The sequence below is a fragment of the Catharus ustulatus genome, chromosome 8 (assembly GCF_009819885.2).
Source record: "Catharus ustulatus isolate bCatUst1 chromosome 8, bCatUst1.pri.v2, whole genome shotgun sequence".
Lineage (NCBI taxonomy): Eukaryota > Metazoa > Chordata > Aves > Passeriformes > Turdidae > Catharus > Catharus ustulatus.
Window position 1 is genome coordinate 28,303,904 of NC_046228.1, and position 16,773 is coordinate 28,320,676.

Sequence of the window (16,773 nt, forward strand, 5' to 3'; positions counted from 1 at the left end):
TGATCTTATTGGTAATAAATGTAATTAATATGCCCAAGTTCTGTGTGTTGTGTCCGTGATGGTGATGAGGGAGGGATCCCTCCCTCTCTCTCTGCAAGCTCATGAGCCTTTCGCTGTCTTTTCTCTGCACTGTCCCCTCACGCAGGGCAGTGACAGCGCCTTTGGTGGTGTGACATGTTACGCAGTGATTTGTGTCATATCCAGGAAGGCCTTGTTGGAATGGGAAACCACGTTGCGGCTGAAGCAGGGCCCTGGAAGGGAAGCCCAAGTGCTGAGCAGTGGGGAGGTGACTGACGGTGCCAGGTGAGGCTCGTTGTAGCTGCACCACCAGTCCAGGCCAGCTGTTGGGCACAGGCAGATACAAGGGCACAGGCAATTCCAAGGGGAGCAACAGCTGTGGGAATGCACCTCTGGATATGTGGAAGAACCCAAAGATTTGATGCACCAGAGGGAGCAGGAAGAGATGTCCAAGCTGGATAAAGCAGGAGGCAGACAGTTTCTTCCTCCAAGAGTTGGGCTTTGTCCTTATCGGCCGCCACGATAAGAATCCAGCCGTGGTTCCCACTTTTCAGTGAGCCACAGCCAGAATATGGCACATGGTGACCCAGAGGGAGCTTGTGCAGTTCTTGAGCTGCTGGCAGTGCCAGAGCCAGGATGTGGCACTGGGGCTGGCAAAGGTAACGGAGAAATGGAAACAGGTCCCTGCTCGAGGCAGCAGGGGAATCCTCTCCTGGCCCAGCTCACCTTCCCGGCTCCCTCTACACAACACGGTGGAGGCTCTGGGCCTCTGGGGCCGGGACTATGACCATGTGAAGAAAGGTCCATCCAGGCTGGAGAGGCTGCCCAGGGTGAGACAGTGCAGCCACGCTGGTTGAGAGGCTCCCTGGGACACTGTCCTGAGGGGCAGAGGAGTCCAGGGAGGCTGGACATTCTGCAAGGAGCAATCCCTGAAGGTGCAGGCAGGAACAGGCCATGCTCGTGTGCCCAAAGACGAGCTGGTGAGGAAGCAGAGCAGCTAAGCAGGAAGCTTTTGCTGGGACTCAAGGAAAACACAGAATTTGCAGCTTTGGAAGAAGGGCAGCACTGCTGGACGACAGCAAGGACGAATTTGGGGCATGCAGGGAGAAAGACAGAAAGGCAGAGGCCCAGCTGGAACTGAATTTGGCCAATGCCACAAGGGAGGAGAGAAACTGCTTTTACAAATACATCAGCAACACCAGGAGGAACGAGAACAATCTTAATTTTTATTAAATGCAGGGAGAAACATTGGCATAAGGGGTGAGGAAATCCCTGAGGTACTGATGCCTTCTGTGGGTGTCCCAAGCTCGTGGTTGCCTGCAGCAACCTTTGGCCTTCCCTCAGCAGGGACAGAAAGAAAACTACAGCCAAGCAAAAAGCATCCAAGGGAATAACAACAGCAATGAAAAAGAATGCAAGCAGAGCCTAAGCAGATCCTATACTAAACGGGGAGGTGAAGAATTCTTGGCATCCCATTAATTTCTTCTTGAGAGTCTTCCACACCAGTCTTCTCTGCATGTCTCTTCCTGGGATGCTTATCTCTCGGATTCATAGACACGTCGGATGCGTTTAATCCACGACAACTCAGACTTCTTCAACTGGGAAGCACCATGGACACTGTCAGCACAGGGGCAACTCTCGGAGGAGCTCCCTGCCCAGTTCTGCTCCACATCCTGTGCCTCCTGGTTATCCTTCCTCTCTCGCTGTGGCAGATTTACACAGAACCTGTAAAAAACAGAAAGGGAAAATAGGGATACAAAGAGAAGGCAGCTGGTGATGGAGGCTGTGGGCACCAGGGCTGCCTGTGCTCTGCTCTTCCCTGTCTGGGAAGCAGCCGCTGCAGGAGTGGGGAAGAGCCATTTCCAGGGCTGCAAACCAATGGAGTGTGCACGGTCAGTGGGGATCAAAAGGCTTCTGGGCATCACATCCCCAGAGGTCCCTGCTCCCGGTCCGTATGCAGGGAGCTCTGGCCAGGGAGGGCTGCAGCAGGTGCCAGCACCTCTCCCTGCTCGGGTGGGGTGTGTCAGCAGAGCCTAAGGGAGATGGGGAGCCCCAAGAGGGATGGCAACGGCTGGAGTAGCTGGAAATGAGCGCGGGATGGAAAAGGCAACTGGAGAGGATGGGAGTGAGTTCTTCACCAGCCACTGTGGGGACAGAGTGGGGAAAAGTAGGGCAGAGCCATCAGCAGACCAGAGTGTTCTGAAAACACACAGGTATGGCTTGTGAGCACATACATTTGGGAGCGCACTGGAGCCCAGGACATCCATCCCAGCGCTGCCATGGGAAGGGCTGGTTGGGCTGGGAGCTCCTGGCTCAGGAGCTCAGGACCCCCTTCCCAGGGCTCCCCCAAACACGATGTGTTTGAAACACAGCCTGGGCAGTCCTGGGCACTGGCAGCACCTGCGTGGCTGCGGGGCTCCAGGAGGAGTTTCTGTGCACAGCAAAGACTCTTGGTGGCACAGCAGGGGCATGGGCAGGCAGCAGTTACCTTCTCAGGCAGAGGGTGCTGCTGTGGCAGCGTTGGCAGTCAGGTTCACGAGGTCGGGAGCGCTTCTGGGGATGGAAAATGGGAGATTTGTAAACATTGGTTTACCTGTAATATTCAGCCAAACAGGAGAGGGAGAAAACTCTCATTGCTGTGTGGCTGAAGGCAGGAGAGCAAAGCAAAGCTGGGGAGAGTGGGGACAGAAGGCAGGACCAGCTTCCCCCAGGCAGGCGGAACCCTGCTGAGCCAGGCACTGTGGAAGCTGCCACAACCTCCAGGCTTGGAAAAACCTCTCCTGTGGTACCAGCATGTGCAGGGCCATCTGCAGGGGCACCTGGGGCTCATCACCTGGGCACTCCAGCTACGAGACAGACAGCTGTGTGTCAAACAAGACACTGGCTCACCTGGAAGACACACTTCAGTATCACATAAACGAAGATGAAGAAAAACAGCAAAGCCACAGAGATGATGACGTACACCACAACCTCCAGATTCTGCAGTGAGGAAAGGAAGGAAGATGACGGTGGTCAGAGGATTGATCCTTCCATTCTCCTTTGCCCAGAAGGACACAGGCAGCAGTGCCCAGCAGCTCTCCTACCTTCCTTGGCAGTTTCTTGCCTTTCCCCAAAGCCATGTGGATGATCATGTTCTCCTGCACAGGACACTGGTCCATGGCATCAGAGGCTTCCTGGTTCTCTTGCCTCTCACGGAGCACATTTACTAGCAGCCTGGTCTTTGAGACCATCTTGGCACAGGCCTGCTTCAGCTGGGGCAGGCTGCAGTCCATCTTCAGGGTTCGCTCCACGTGGGCCATGAACGTTTGCAGCCCTTTGTTCGCCTCCAGAAGCTGCTGGTGCTGATCAAGCGCGGTTTCCAAGAGTTCTCCTGGAACCAGCGCAACGTCTGGACTGCGGGGGCTCCAAGGTTTATTGAGGGGCACGGAGCCTTTCTCCTCTGTGCTGTCAGGGGAGATCAGGGGGTGCCTGCCTAGAGAGGATTGCTCCTCTTCAGCCAAGGCCTCTCCCCAGCTGCTGGGAGCAGGGCGGCTCTGAACCGACGGGTCCGAGAGAAAATCCAGGTTCCTCTTTAGACCCTGGTCAGCTCTGGGCTTTGGCTCCACTTTGACTCCCGACCTCCAAACCTGGTACAAAAGCTGCTTATGTCCAACCCAATTCCGGCTGTCGTCCCTCTTGTGCCGTTTGTGTCTCCTGATGTAGTTCCTCCTGGGAGCTGGATCTTCCTCCTCATCTCTGCGTTGTGCAGTGACAGAGGCACCGTAAGCACGGTGTAATCCACCGCCTACATCCGAGGGGTTTAGTCCGTATCGGTTTAAATGTGACTGCATCTCCTGTTGATCCCAGCTTGAGGGTGTCTTTTCCAACACGTCCTTCAGCCGGGGAGGCTGGCGCTGGTATGGGAGAAGGCTTTTTGCAGTCTGGATGCTTTTGGACGTGTGCAGTTTCCTCTCACGCAGCTTCTTCTTGAGCTGGGTCCGCACATCATCAACACTTGGTATGCCTGTGTGCCCCAAGAGATGCTGAGGGGGATAGGAATTGCCTCTGGAATTGTCCAGGCTGCTGACATCATCCTCAGTGCTCGGGGTCAGGGCAATCACAAGTGTTGCAGTTCTGTCATCTCCCAGTGAAGGCTCCTTGGGCTTGAGACTCAACATTGGGCTGGTGCTCAGCGTTCTGGGCTGTTCCATGTCCAGTGTTTCTCCCCGTGTCTGTACCAGACTTCTTTGAGCTGGAGAACACCAAGAGAGCAGGTCAGCGGCTGAGCACAAACACAGGCTCAGAAGTTACCCCGAGCTGCAGGAGCTCGTCTCAGGGCCAGGCAGGGCGAGAGCAGAGTGGGAGATGTGTTGTGGAGGGGAGAAGAGCCCTTCAATCCATCCCATTATGCCATAGGGGCGGGCCAGAGCCGAGAGCTGATTCTTTCCTGGTGTCTCCTGGGGTACTGCTGGGGAGGGAAACATCCCTGGGGAATGGGTTTGCTGTTTAGGGGTTTCCCACCGCTCCAGATGAGCCAGGCTTGGGTGGCTCTGCAGGAGCCAGTGAGGAGCCAGAGACTCCAGAGGAAAGATCAACACTGCAATGTGGCCCCAGACTGGCAGGGGAGAAAAGCCCAGGGACCCCTTTGCTCTGGGGCCATTCCTAGCAGCAATAGCAGCAGTAGCAGCAGCAGTAGCTCAAGCTGTTACAGCATGAACAACTTCTTCAAGGGCACCAGAGCCCTGGGACTGTGCTATGGGACACCTGGGGCTGAGCCAGTGAGAGAACCGAGCTCCCTGGGGCCCTTGGAACCCTGGCTGTATCTGCTTGCAGAAGTGCAGCCTCGCCCTGCTGTGCATGATGTTCTCTGCCCTGTGCCCAGCTAGAGCACAACGCTGCTTTGCTCCCCCTGCAGAGGCCAACGAGGAGTTAAGGGTGCTTGGTGTTCACCCTGCAGAGCACATCGGGGGCCCTGCCCTTTTCCCTACACGTTTGCACTGGGGATCCCAGGGAGCTGTTCCTTCTCCAGACAGTATGTGACACACAAGATCTGGACAATCAGCAGGAACTTTCCAACCCCAGGTGTTTTGTCCAAGTCCTGTACTCCAAGAGGAGATCAGGACCCCCCAAGTTGTGGCAGTGCTGCAGCATGTCCCCAGGCTCAAGAGAAGTGGCAGATTTGAGCTCCCCCCAGCCCCTCTGGACACCAACCGCACTGCGGGGCGCTGGTGCTGCACAGCTTCTTGCAGGGGAACAGGATGCTCCTGCACGGGCTCTCGGTGAAGGGACTCTCCTTGCACAGGCAGCAGGCCACTTCCCTGGGCACTTGGCTAAAGACAAGAGGAGATTATTGCAGGAATACCCAGCCCATGGCTCCCAGACCAGCTCAGGGAGCACACGGATACCACGCATGGGACTTGTGCTCCATTGTGTGCCACAGCTCTGGAAAAGTCCCCTCACTCCCAATGCAAAACATTCCAAAGGGGATTGGATCCTTCAATGTGGAACTGCTCCCAAAATACCACGTGGCACAGAAATGCACCCACCAACCATTCAAACTCCCCTGTGAGAAACCTGCAGCAAGTCACCCAAAAGGTGAAACTACGCCTCTGAGCTGCTGAGTATTTGCAGGTTGCCAGGAAGAAGCAGCCACTCTTGAGCTTACTGGGATTCTTCTGCCTGTGTGACACAGGGTTTTGTTTCCCCAGCAGAGCCCTTGTCCCAGCACTCGGGGCCTGCTGGCACCTGGGGCTCTGTCCCACACACTCACAGGGTTTCCAAGCTCAACGTGGTCTGCAGGAGCAGCAGCAGCGTCTGCGGAGTCACTTGCGTGGCACTCAGGTCTCTGCAAGCATTGGAAAGACCTCATTAAATTCTCCAGTGACCTTGCCCCACCTCTGATCTGAGAGCAAGGCCAGGGCCCTGGTGATCGTGGTGCTCTTGGCAGAGGCATCCACTTGTGCCTGCTCAAAGAGAAGCCATTGCAGAGCCCAGCTTCTTTCTGCGTTGCCCTGCTCTGTACCAGGCCATTGTTGGAATCAGGATCGAGGTCCTGCAGCTCTCGTGGCACACAGATGCCACCAGAAAGGATTGTGCCTCTCCTGACCCTCCTGCTGCCTACCACTGAGGGCAGCTCCAGTCCCTGAAGGAGGCAGGAGCCTGGAGCTGCTGGCACGAGTGCTCCAGCAGGAGTGCACTTTATTCCCAGAGCCCTGTGGCCACTCCACAGCCCAGGCCCTGGATGGGCTCTCACCCCTGAAAGTTTGTGTCCCAGTTCCTGGCTTGCTTTGCAGCTGGGGACACACCAGCACTGCTGGGCCTTAGCCTTGCTCTGCTGGAGCCAGGGGTAGCTGTGTCTCCAGCAGACTAGGCTGGGCAAGAGGAAGATTTGCTGCTGCACCTCCCCTGCTTTCCTGAGAACAGGGCGCTCGAGAGAGACACAGATCCCTGTGGATCTGCTCCAAAGCAGCCAACACTTACAGAGACATCACTGAGGGCAGCTTGAAGAAGGCAGCGTCAGCAATGACAGCCAGCGGGTTATGGCTGAGGATCCTGAGGAACAAGAGAGCTCTGTCAGGGCTGATGGCAGGGACGGGAGCTGGGTGTGCCGGGCACGTGGCGATGGCCTGGCCGGTGTCAAGGAAGCCGTGCAGGAGCTGAGCAGGGCAGGGGAAAGGGCCCTTCCAGCTGCACGCTCCTGCTGCTCCTGGCTGACATCCACAGGCACAGTCAGGGCTTTCCAGAGGGCACAGCTGCTCTTGCCTACTGACCCTGCAGAGAGCCTGCAGAGACTCGCCCTGCCATGCCTTTCTTTCGCCCTGGGGCCACTTACACCTCCTGGAGAAACTGCATCCCGTGCCAGGCCTGGAAAGTACCGCTGCGGATCTGCGTGAGGCCATTCCCAGAGAGGTTTCTGGGGAAAGAGGAGGTCACACAAAGGAATGGGGCCTGTCCTACGGGAAGAGGGAGCAAGCAGCATCTCTTGGCAGGAAAGGTGCAAATCCAAGATGGAAGAGGGAGGAAACTGCTGCTTTCTCAGTGTTTGTAGCCTGAGCAGGAGGGGAAGTGAAGGGCACAAGGGCTGACGCTATTTCCGTGCCAGGGTGCAGCCAAGGCTGCAAGAACTGGCTGCTCTGATGGCTCCTCTCTGTGTGGATAACCCTGCTGGGATCTGTCCCCTTGGTGTGGCTGGGCAGCCATCAGCATTGACCTCTGCAGCTAAGCTGGGCTCTGAGCAGGGCAGGTTTAGGGACAAGAATAGGAGCATTTTCTTACAAAAGAAAGGCGCCCATTGCAAAGACTGCACTGAAAACACCAGAAAGCAACTTGATCACTCACAGAAACTTCAGGAAAGGCAGTGGCTCAAAAGCCCGTTCCTCAATGGACAGGATCTCATTGCAGGACAAATCCCTGTTGCAGTTAGAACACCAAAAATGTCACTTCCATTTGCCCTGTCGCTTTCCCTTGCCTCTGCAGCCTTGATCCCAGCAGGGACAAAGGCCACGTGCCCACGGCTGTGGCGGGGCTGGGCAGCAGGGCCCCAGGGAGGGGCAGGCAGGAGCCCCTGGCCCTGGGCAGGGCACGGTGCTTACAGGTGCTTCAGCAGGAACAGCCCCTCCAGGGAATGGCTCTTCACTGCCAGCAGCTCATTGTCCCTGAGCACTCTGCAAGGGGACACAACGGGGACATTGTGACAGCGGCCACTGGCCAGCAGCAAATGGCACTGTCATGGGAAAATCTCCTGCAGCAGCTTGACTGAAGCATCTCTTGGGGCCACTGCAGGCATCGTCCCCACTCCTGGCCAGAGCAGGCATTTGCTCCTGGCCGGCTGAAGCTGCCACAACTTGATCCTCGGGCAAACAGACACAGGGACAGTGCCCTGGGCTGCAAGAGATGCAGCTCATGGCATTTCCTGCCATGCTGGGAAGCCCTGGTGATTCACACCCCTCCCTGCACAGCAGCAGAGCTCTGAATCCCTCTGGAAACCGTGGTGGCCAGGCTGCTGCTGCAACCCAAGAGTAAAGGACGGAAAATACCCAAACTCCTGCCATTTGCAATGCTGCAGGTGCTTACAAGGTCTCGGTCCATGGGTACTCCTTCCAGGTGTATTTTCCAATAGTAGCAATGGAGTTGCCAGTGAAATCGCTGAAAAGAAAGCAAAGACCCCGGCCCCTCTCAGGAAAACCCACGCGGGCTTTGCCTGCAGAAGGCCCAGCGTGCCCAGCCCGGCTTCACCCTCCTGCTGAGCTCAGGCCCCCAAAGCCCCCCAGTCTCTGCCCAGGGAGTCCCCCGAGTGTCCCCCATGGGGTTTGCAGCACCAGGAGCCAAGCAGGGGCAGCTGCAGGGCTCTGTGGGGCAGAGGGACTCACAGCACGGTGAGGGCGTGGTGGCGGCTGGCCGGGGGCACAGTGGCCAGGCCGGAGTGCCGGCAGTCCAGCTGCCCAGGCTGTGGGCAGTGGCAGGGCTCTGGGCAGAGCTCCTTGGCCACTCCTGGCGAGGGGGCCGCTGCCAGCAGCAGGGCCAGCAGGAGCAGAGCACGCACGAGACGTGTCACCAGGTCCATGGCGAGGCAGGACTGGCTGCAGTCACCTGGAACGCAGAGCTGAGGTGCAGCTGTGGCAGCTGCTGTGTCACAGTGGTGCTGCCAATGTCACAGTGGTCCCTCTCATGTCGCTGCAGCAACGCTCGTGTCACCGTGTTGCTGGGTGACATCAGAGCTTGCAGCAAACGAGCGCTCAGGCGATGCTGTCACCAAATGACTCTGTCTCAGAGCCATCAATCCGTGGAATCATGGAATGGATTGCCTTGGAAGGGGCCTTAAGGATGAGCCAGTCCCACCCCTGCCATGGGCAGGGACACCTTCCACTGTCCCAGGTTGCTCCGAGGCCTGTCCAGCCTGGCCTTGGACACTTGCAGGGATCCAGGGGCAGCCTCTGCTGCTCTGGGCGTTCTGTGCCAGTGCCACCCTGCCCTCACAAGGAAAGAATTTCTCCAGAACACACGATCTAACCCTGTTCTCTGTCACTGTGAAGCCATTCCCATTTTATTTGGTTTGTGTTGCCAGGTTTTAGTATGGGCCTACGAATCTTGTTGAAATTTCTTTGGCTTCATGTTATCCTGCTCTGATCTTATTGGTAATAAATGTAATTAATATGCCCAAGTTCTGTGTGTTGTGTCCGTGATGGTGATGAGGGAGGGATCCCTCCCTCTCTCTCTGTAAGCTCATGAGCCTTTCGCTGTCTTTTCTCTGCGCTGTCCCCTCACGCAGGGCAGTGACAGCGCCTTTGGTGGTGTGACATGTTACGCAGTGATTTGTGTCATATCCAGGAAGGCCTTGTTGGAATGGGAAACCACGTTGCAGCTGAAGCAGGGCCCTGGAAGGGAAGCCCAAGTGCTGAGCAGTGGGGAGGTGACTGATGGTGCCAGGTGAGGCTCGTTGTAGCTGCACCACCAGTCCAGGCCAGCTGTTGGGCACAGGCAGACACAAGGGCACAGGACAATTCCAAGGGGAGCAACAGCTGTGGGAATGCACGTCTGAATCTGGGGAAGAACCCAAAGATTTGATGCACCAGAGGGATCAGGAAGACATGTCCAACCTGGATAAAGCAGGAGACAGACAGTTTCCTCCTCCAAGAGTTGGGCTTTGTCCTTATCGGCCGCCACGATAAGAATCCAGCCGTGGTTCCCACTTTTCAGTGAGCCACAGCCAGAATATGGCACATGGGGACCCAGAGGGAGCTCGTGCAGTTCTTGAGCTGCTGGCAGTGCCAGAGCCAGGCAGTGGCACTGGGGCTGGCAAAGGTAACAGGAGAAATGGAAACAGGTCCCTGCTCGAGGCAGCAGGGGAATCCTCTCCTGGCCCAGCTCACCTTCCCGGCTCCCTCTACACAACACGGTGGAGGCTCTGGGCCTCTGGGGCCGGGACTATGACCATGTGAAGAAAGGTCCATCCAGGCTGGAGAGGCTGCCCAGGGTGAGACAGTGCAGCCACGCTGGTTGAGAGGCTCCCTGGGACACTGTCCTGAGGGGCAGAGGAGTCCAGGGAGGCTGGACATTCTGCAAGGAGCAATCCCTGAAGGTGCAGGCAGGAACAGGCCATGCTCGTGTGCCCAAAGACGAGCTGGTGAGGAAACGGAGCAGCTAAGCAGGAAGCTTTTGCTGGGACTCAAGGAAAACACAGAATTTGCAGCTTTGGAAGAAGGGCAGCACTGCTGGATGACAGCAAGGACGAATTTGGGGCATGCAGGGAGAAAGACAGAAAGGCAGAGGCCCAGCTGGGACTGAATTTGGTCAATGCCACAAGGGAGGAGAGAAACTGCTTTTACAAATACATCAGCAACACCAGGAGGAACGAGAACAATCTTAACTTTTATTAAATGCAGGGAGAAACATTGGCACAAGGGGTGAGGAAATCCCTGAGGTACTGATGCCTTCTGTGGGTGTCCCGAGCTCGTGGTTGCCTGCAGCAACCTTTGGCCTTCCCTCAGCAGGGACAGAAAGAAAACTACAGCCAAGCAAAAAGCATCCAAGGGAATAACAACAGCCAATGAAACAGCATGCAAGCAGAGCCTAAGCAGTTCCTATACTAAATGGGGAGGTGAAGAATTCTTGGCATCCCATTAACTTCTTCTTGAGAGTCTTCCTCGTGAGTTCTTCTCTGCATGTCTCTTCCTGGGATGCTTATCTCTCGGATTCATAGACACGCCTGATGCGTTGAATCCACGACAATTCAGACTTCTTCAACTGGGAAGCACCATGGACACTGTCAGTACAGGGGCAACTCTCGGAGGAGCTCCCTGCCCAGTTCTGCTCCACATCCTGTGCCTCCTGGTTATCCTTCCTCTCTCGCTGTGGCAGATTTACACAGAACCTGTAAAAAACAGAAAGGGAAAATAGGGATACAAAGAGAAGGCAGCTGGTGATGGAGGCTGTGGGCACCAGGGCTGCCTGTGCTCTGCTCTTCCCTGTCTGGGAAGCAGCCGCTGCAGGAGTGGGGAAGAGCCATTTCCAGGGCTGCAAACCAATGCAGTGTGCACGGTCAGTGGGGAGCAAAAGGCTTCTGGGCATCACATCCCCAGAGGTCCCTGCTCCCGGTCCGTATGCAGGGAGCTCTGGCCAGGGAGGGCTGCAGCAGGTGCCAGCACCTCTCCCTGCTCGGGTGGGGTGTGTCAGCAGAGCCTAAGGGAGATGGGGAGCCCCAAGAGGGATGGCAACGGCTAGAGTAGCTGGAAATGAGCGCGGGATGGAAAAGGCAACTGGAGAGGATGGGAGTGAGTTCTTCACCAGCCAATGTGGGGACAGAGTGGGGAAAAGTCGGGCAGAGCCATCAGCAGACCAGAGTGTTCTGAAAACACACAGGTATGGCTTGTGAGCACATACATTTGGGAGCGCACTGGAGCCCAGGACATCCATCCCAGCGCTGCCATGGGAAGGGCTGGTTGGGCTGGGAGCTCCTGGCTCAGGAGCTCAGGACCCCCTTCCCAGGGCTCCCCCAAACACGATGTGTTTGAAACACAGCCAGGGCAGTCCTGGGCACTGGCAGCACCTGCGTGGCTGCGGGGCTCCAGGAGGAGTTTCTGTGCACAGCAAAGACTCTTGGTGGCACAGCAGGGGCATGGGCAGGCAGCAGTTACCTTCTCAGGCAGAGGGTCCTGCTGTGGCAGCGTTGGCAGTCAGGTTCACGAGGTCGGGAGCGCTTCTGGGGGTGGAAAATGGGAGATTTGTAAACATTGGCTTTCCTGTAATATTCAGCCAAAGAGGAGAGGGAGAAAACTCTCATTGCTGTGTGGCTGAAGGCAGGAGAGCAAAGCAAAGCTGGGGAGAGTGGGGACAGAAGGCAGGACCAGCTTCCCCCAGGCAAGCTGAACCCTGCTGAGCCAGGCACTGTGGAAGCTGCCACAACCTCCAGGCTTGGAAAAACATCTCCCATGGTACCAGCATGTGCAGGGGCATCTGCAGGGGCACCTGGGGCTCATCACCTGGGCACTCCAGCTACGAGACAGACAGCTGTGTGTCAAACAAGACACTGGCTTACCTGGAAGACACACTTCACTATCAGATAAACGAAGATGAAGAAAAACAGCAAAGCCACAGAGATGATGACGTACACCACAACCTCCAGATTCTGCAGTGAGGAAAGGAAGGAAGATGACATTGGTCAGAGGATTGATCCTTCCATTCTCCTTGGCCCAGAAGGACACAGGCAGCGGTGCCCAGCAGCTCTCCTACCTTCCTTGGCAGTTTCTTGCCTTTCCCCAAAGCCATGTGGATGATCATGTTCTCCTGCTGAGGACACTGGTCCATGGCATCAGAGGCTTCCTGGTTCTCTTGCCTCTCACGGAGCACATTTACTAGCAGCCTGGTCTTTGAGACCATCTTGGCACAGGCCTGCTTCAGCTGGGGCAGGCTGCAGTCCATCTTCAGGGTTCGCTCCACGTGGGCCATGAACGTTTGCAGCCCTTTGTCCGCCTCCAGAAGCTGCTGGTGAAGATCAAGCGCGGTTTCCAAGAGTTCTCCTGGAACCAGCGCAACGTCTGGACTGCGGGGGCTCCAAGGTTTATTGAGGGGCACGGAGCCTTTCTCCTCTGTGGTGTCAGGGGAGATCAGGGGGTGCCTGCCTAGAGAGGATTGCTCCTCTTCAGCCAAGGCCTCTCCCCAGCTGCTGGCAGCAGGGCGGCTCTGAACCGACGGGTCAGAGAGAAAATCCAGGTTCCTCTTTAGACCCTGGTCAGCTCTGGGCTTTGGCTCCACTTTGACTCCCGACCTCCAAACCTGGTACAAAAGCTGCTTATGTCCAACCCAATTCCGCCTGTCGTCCCTCTTGTGCCGTTTGTGTCTCCTGATGTAGTTCCTCCTGGGAGCTGGATCTTCCTCCTCATCTCTGCGTTGTCCAGTGACAGAGGCACCGTAAGCACGGTGTAATCCACCGCCTACATCCGAGGGGTTTAATCGGTGTCGGTTTAAATGTGACTGCATCTCCTGTTGATCCCAGCTTGAGGGTGTCTTTTCCAACACGTCCTTCAGCCGGGGAGGCTGGCGCTGGTATGGGAGAAGGCTTTTTGCAGTCTGGATGCTTTTGGACGTGTGCAGTTTCTTCATGTGCAGCTTCTTCTTGAGCTGGGTCCTCACGTCATCAACACTTGGTATGCCTGTGTTCTCCAAGAGATGCTGAGGGGGATAGGAATTGCTTCTGGAATTGTCCAGGCTGCTGACATCATCCTCAGCACTTGGGGTCAAGGCAATCACAAGTGTTGCAGTTCTGTCATCTCCCAGTGAAGGCTCCTTGGGCTTGAGGCTCAACATTGGGCTGGTGCTCAGCGTTCTGGGCTGTTCCATGTCCAGTGTTTCTCCCCGTGTCTGTACCAGACTTCTTTGAGCTGGAGAACACCAAGAGAGCAGGTCAGCGGCTGAGCACAAACACAGGCTCAGAAGTTACCCCGAGCTGCAGGAGCTCGTCTCAGGGCCAGGCAGGGCGAGAGCAGAGTGGGAGATGTGTTGTGGAGGGGAGAAGAGCCCTTCAATCCATCCCATTATGCCATTATGCCCTTTTCCCTACACCTTTGCACTGGGGATCCCAGGGAGCCGTTCCTACTCCAGACAGTATGTGACACACAAGATCTGGACAATCAGCAGGAACTTTCCAACCCCAGGTGTTTTGTCCAAGTCCTGTACTCCAAGAGGAGATCAGGACCCCCCAAGTTGTGGCAGTGCTGCAGCATGTCCCCAGGCTCAAGAGAAGTGGCAGATTTGAGCTCCCCCCAGCCCCTCCGGACACCAACCGCACTGCGGGGCGCTGGTGCTGCACAGCTTCTTGCAGGGGAACAGGATGCTCCTGCACGGGCTCTCGGTGAAGGGACTCTCCTTGCACAGGCAGCAGGCCACTTCCCTGGGCACTTGGCTAAAGACAAGAGGAGATTATTGCAGGAATACCCAGCCCATGGCTCCCAGACCAGCTCAGGGAGCACACGGATACCACGCATGGGACTTGTGCTCCATTGTGTGCCACAGCTCTGGAAAAGTCCCCTCACTCCGAATGCAAAACATTCCAAAGGGGATTGAATCCTGCAATGTGGAACTGCTCCCAAAATACCACGTGGCACAGAAATGCACCCGCCTGCCATTCAAACTCCCCTGTGAGAAACCTGCAGCAAGTCACCCAAAAGGTGAAACTACGCCTCTGAGCTGCTGAGTATTTGCAGGCTGCCAGGAAGAAGCAGCCACTCTTGAGCTTACTGGGATTCTTCTGCCTGTGTGGCACAGGGTTTTGTTTCCCCAGCAGAGCCCTTGTCCCAGCACTCGGGGCCTGCTGGCACCTGGGGCTCTGTCCCACACACTCACAGGGTTTCCAAGCTCAACGTGGTCTGCAGGAGCAGCAGCAGCGTCTGCGGAGTCACTTGGGTGGCACTCAGGTCTCTGCAAGCATTGGAAAGACCTCATTAAATTCTCCAGTGACCTTGCCACACCTCTGATCTGAGAGCAAGCCCAGGGCCCTGGTGATCGTGGTGCTCTTGGCAGAGGCATCCACTTGTGCCTGCTCAAAGAGAAGCCATTGCAGAGCCCAGCTTCTCTCTGCCTTGCCCTGCTCTGTACCAGGCCATTGTTGGAATCAGGAGCGAGGTCCTGCAGCTCTTGTGGCACACAGATGCCACCAGAAAGGATTGTGCCTCTCCTGACCCTCCTGCTACCTACCACTGAGGGCAGCTCCAGTCCCTGAAGGAGGCAGGAGCCTGGAGCTGCTGGCACGAGTGCTCCAGCAGGAGTGCACTTTATTCCCAGAGCCCTGTGGCCACTCCACGGCCCCAGCCCTGGATGGGCTCTCATCCCTGAAAGTTTGTCTCCCAGTTCCTGGCTTGCTTTCCAGCTGGGGACACACAAGCACCGCTGGACCTTTGCCTTGCTCTGCTGGAGCCAGGGGTAGCTGTGTCTCCAGCAGACTAGGCTGGGCAAGAGGAAGATTTGCTGCTGCACCTCCCCTGCTTTCCTGAGAACAGGGCGCTCGAGAGAGACACAGATCTCTGTGGATCTGCTCCAAAGCAGCCAACACTTACAGAGACATCACCGAGGGCAGCTTGAAGAAGGCAGCGTCAGCAATGACAGCCAGCGGGTTGTGGCTGAGGATCCTGAGGAACAAGAGAGCTCTGTCAGGGCTGATGGCAGGGACGGGAGCTGGGTGTGCCGGGCACGTGGCGATGGCCTGGCCGGTGTCAAGGAAGCCGTGCAGGAGATGAGCAGGGCAGGGGAAAGGGCCCTTCCAGCTGCACGCTCCTGCTGCTCCCTGGCTGACATCCACAGGCACAGTCAGGGCTTTCCAGAGGGCACAGCTGCTCTTGCCTACTGACCCTGCAGAGAGCCTGCAGAGACTCGCCCTGCCATGCCTTTCTTTAGCCCTGGGGCCACTTACACCTCCTGGAGAAACTGCATCCCGTGCCAGGCCTGGAAAGTGCCGCTGCGGATCTGCGTGAGGCCATTCCCAGAGAGGTTTCTGGGGAAAGAGGAGGTCACACAAAGGAATGGGGCCTGTCCTACGGGAAGAGGGAGCAAGCAGCATCTCTTGGGAGGAAAGGTGCAAATCCAGGATGGAAGAGGGAGGAAACTGCTGCTTTCTCAGTGTTTGTAGCCTGAGCAGGAGGGGAAGTGAAGGGCACAAGTGCTGACGCTATTTCTGTGCCAGGGTGCAGCCAAGGCTGCAAGAACTGGCTGCTCTGATGGCTCCTCTCTGTGTGGATAACCCTGCTGGGATCTGTCCCCTTGGTGTGGCTGGGCAGCCATCACCATTGACCTCTGCAGCTAAGCTGGGCTCTGAGCAGGGCAGGTTTAGGGACAAGAACAGGAGCATTTTCCAACACAGGAAAGGCGCCCATTGCAAAGACTGCACTGAAAACACCAGAAAGCAACTTGATCACTCACAGAAACTTCAGGAAAGGCAGTGGCTCAAAAGCCCGTTCCTCAATGGTCAGGATCTCATTGCAGGACAAATCCCTGTTGCAGTTAGAACACCAAAAATGTCACTTCCATTTGCCCTGTCGCTTTCCCTTGCCTCTGCAGCCTTGATCCCAGCAGGGACAAAGGCCACGTGCCCACGGCTGTGGCGGGGCTGGGCAGCAGGGCCCCAGGGAGGGGCAGGCAGGAGCCCCTGGCCCTGGGCAGGGCACGGTGCTTACAGGTGCTTCAGCAGGAACAGCCCCTCCAGGGAATGGCTCTTCACTGCCAGCAGCTCATTGTCCCTGAGCACTCTGCAAGGGGACACAACGGGGACATTGTGACAGCGGCCACTGGCCAGCAGCAAATGGCACTGTCATGGGAAAATCTCCTGCAGCAGCTTGACTGAAGCATCTCTTGGGGCCACTGCAGGCATCGTCCCCACTCCTGGCCAGAGCAGGCATTTGCTCCTGGCCGGCTGAAGCTGCCACAGCTTGATCCCTGGGCAAACAGACACAGGGACAGTGCCCTGGGCTGCAAGAGATGCAGCTCATGGCATTTCCTGCCATGCTGGGAAGCCCTGGTGATTCACACCCCTCCCTGCACAGCAGCAGAGCTCTGAATCCCTCTGGAAACCGTGGGGGCCAGGCTGCTGCTGCAACCCAAGAGTAAAGGACGGAAAATACCCAAACTCCTGCCATTTGCAATGCTGCAGGCGCTTACAAGGTCTCGGTCCATGGGTACTCCTTCCAGGTGTATTTTCCAATAGTAGCAATGGAGTTGCCAGTGAAATCGCTGCAAAGAAAGCAAAGACCCCGGCCCCTCTCAGGAAAACCCACGCGGGCTTTGCCTGCAGAA

At 56.7% G+C, this 16,773-nt stretch overlaps 2 protein-coding genes across 4 annotated transcripts; both read right to left on the reverse strand.

Moving 5' to 3' along the window:
• Positions 1-1,588: 1,588 nt before the first annotated feature.
• LOC116999778 (leucine-rich repeat-containing protein 37B-like) lies at positions 1,589-3,321 on the reverse strand. 2 transcript variants are annotated; one of them, XM_033066749.1, is made up of 3 exons: positions 3,102-3,321; positions 2,908-2,997; positions 1,589-1,743 (listed from the first exon to the last, which is right to left on the reverse strand). In XM_033066749.1, exons 1-3 carry the CDS (start codon positions 3,315-3,317, stop codon positions 1,705-1,707), a joined length of 345 nt encoding a protein of 114 aa, XP_032922640.1. In that variant the 5' UTR covers positions 3,318-3,321; the 3' UTR covers positions 1,589-1,704. The 2 variants fall into 2 exon arrangements, 1 of the variants encoding a protein (XP_032922640.1); XR_004418604.1 differs by lacking the exon at positions 1,589-1,743 and adding an exon at positions 2,525-2,571 and having other exon boundaries at positions 2,908-3,321.
• Positions 3,322-10,321: 7,000 nt separating this feature from the next.
• On the reverse strand, positions 10,322-16,773 carry LOC116999180 (leucine-rich repeat-containing protein 37A3-like). Of its 2 annotated transcripts, XM_033065513.1 has the most exons (8): positions 16,158-16,773; positions 15,045-15,975; positions 14,335-14,409; positions 13,776-13,894; positions 12,226-13,373; positions 12,032-12,121; positions 11,631-11,695; positions 10,322-10,867 (listed from the first exon to the last, which is right to left on the reverse strand). In XM_033065513.1, the coding sequence occupies exons 2-8, from the start codon at positions 15,542-15,544 to the stop codon at positions 10,678-10,680; spliced, it is 2,187 nt and encodes a 728-aa protein (XP_032921404.1). In that variant the 5' UTR covers positions 15,545-15,975; positions 16,158-16,773; the 3' UTR covers positions 10,322-10,677. The 2 variants fall into 2 exon arrangements, with proteins under 2 accessions (XP_032921404.1, XP_032921405.1); XM_033065514.1 differs by lacking the exons at positions 11,631-11,695; positions 16,158-16,773 and having other exon boundaries at positions 10,734-10,867; positions 15,045-16,144.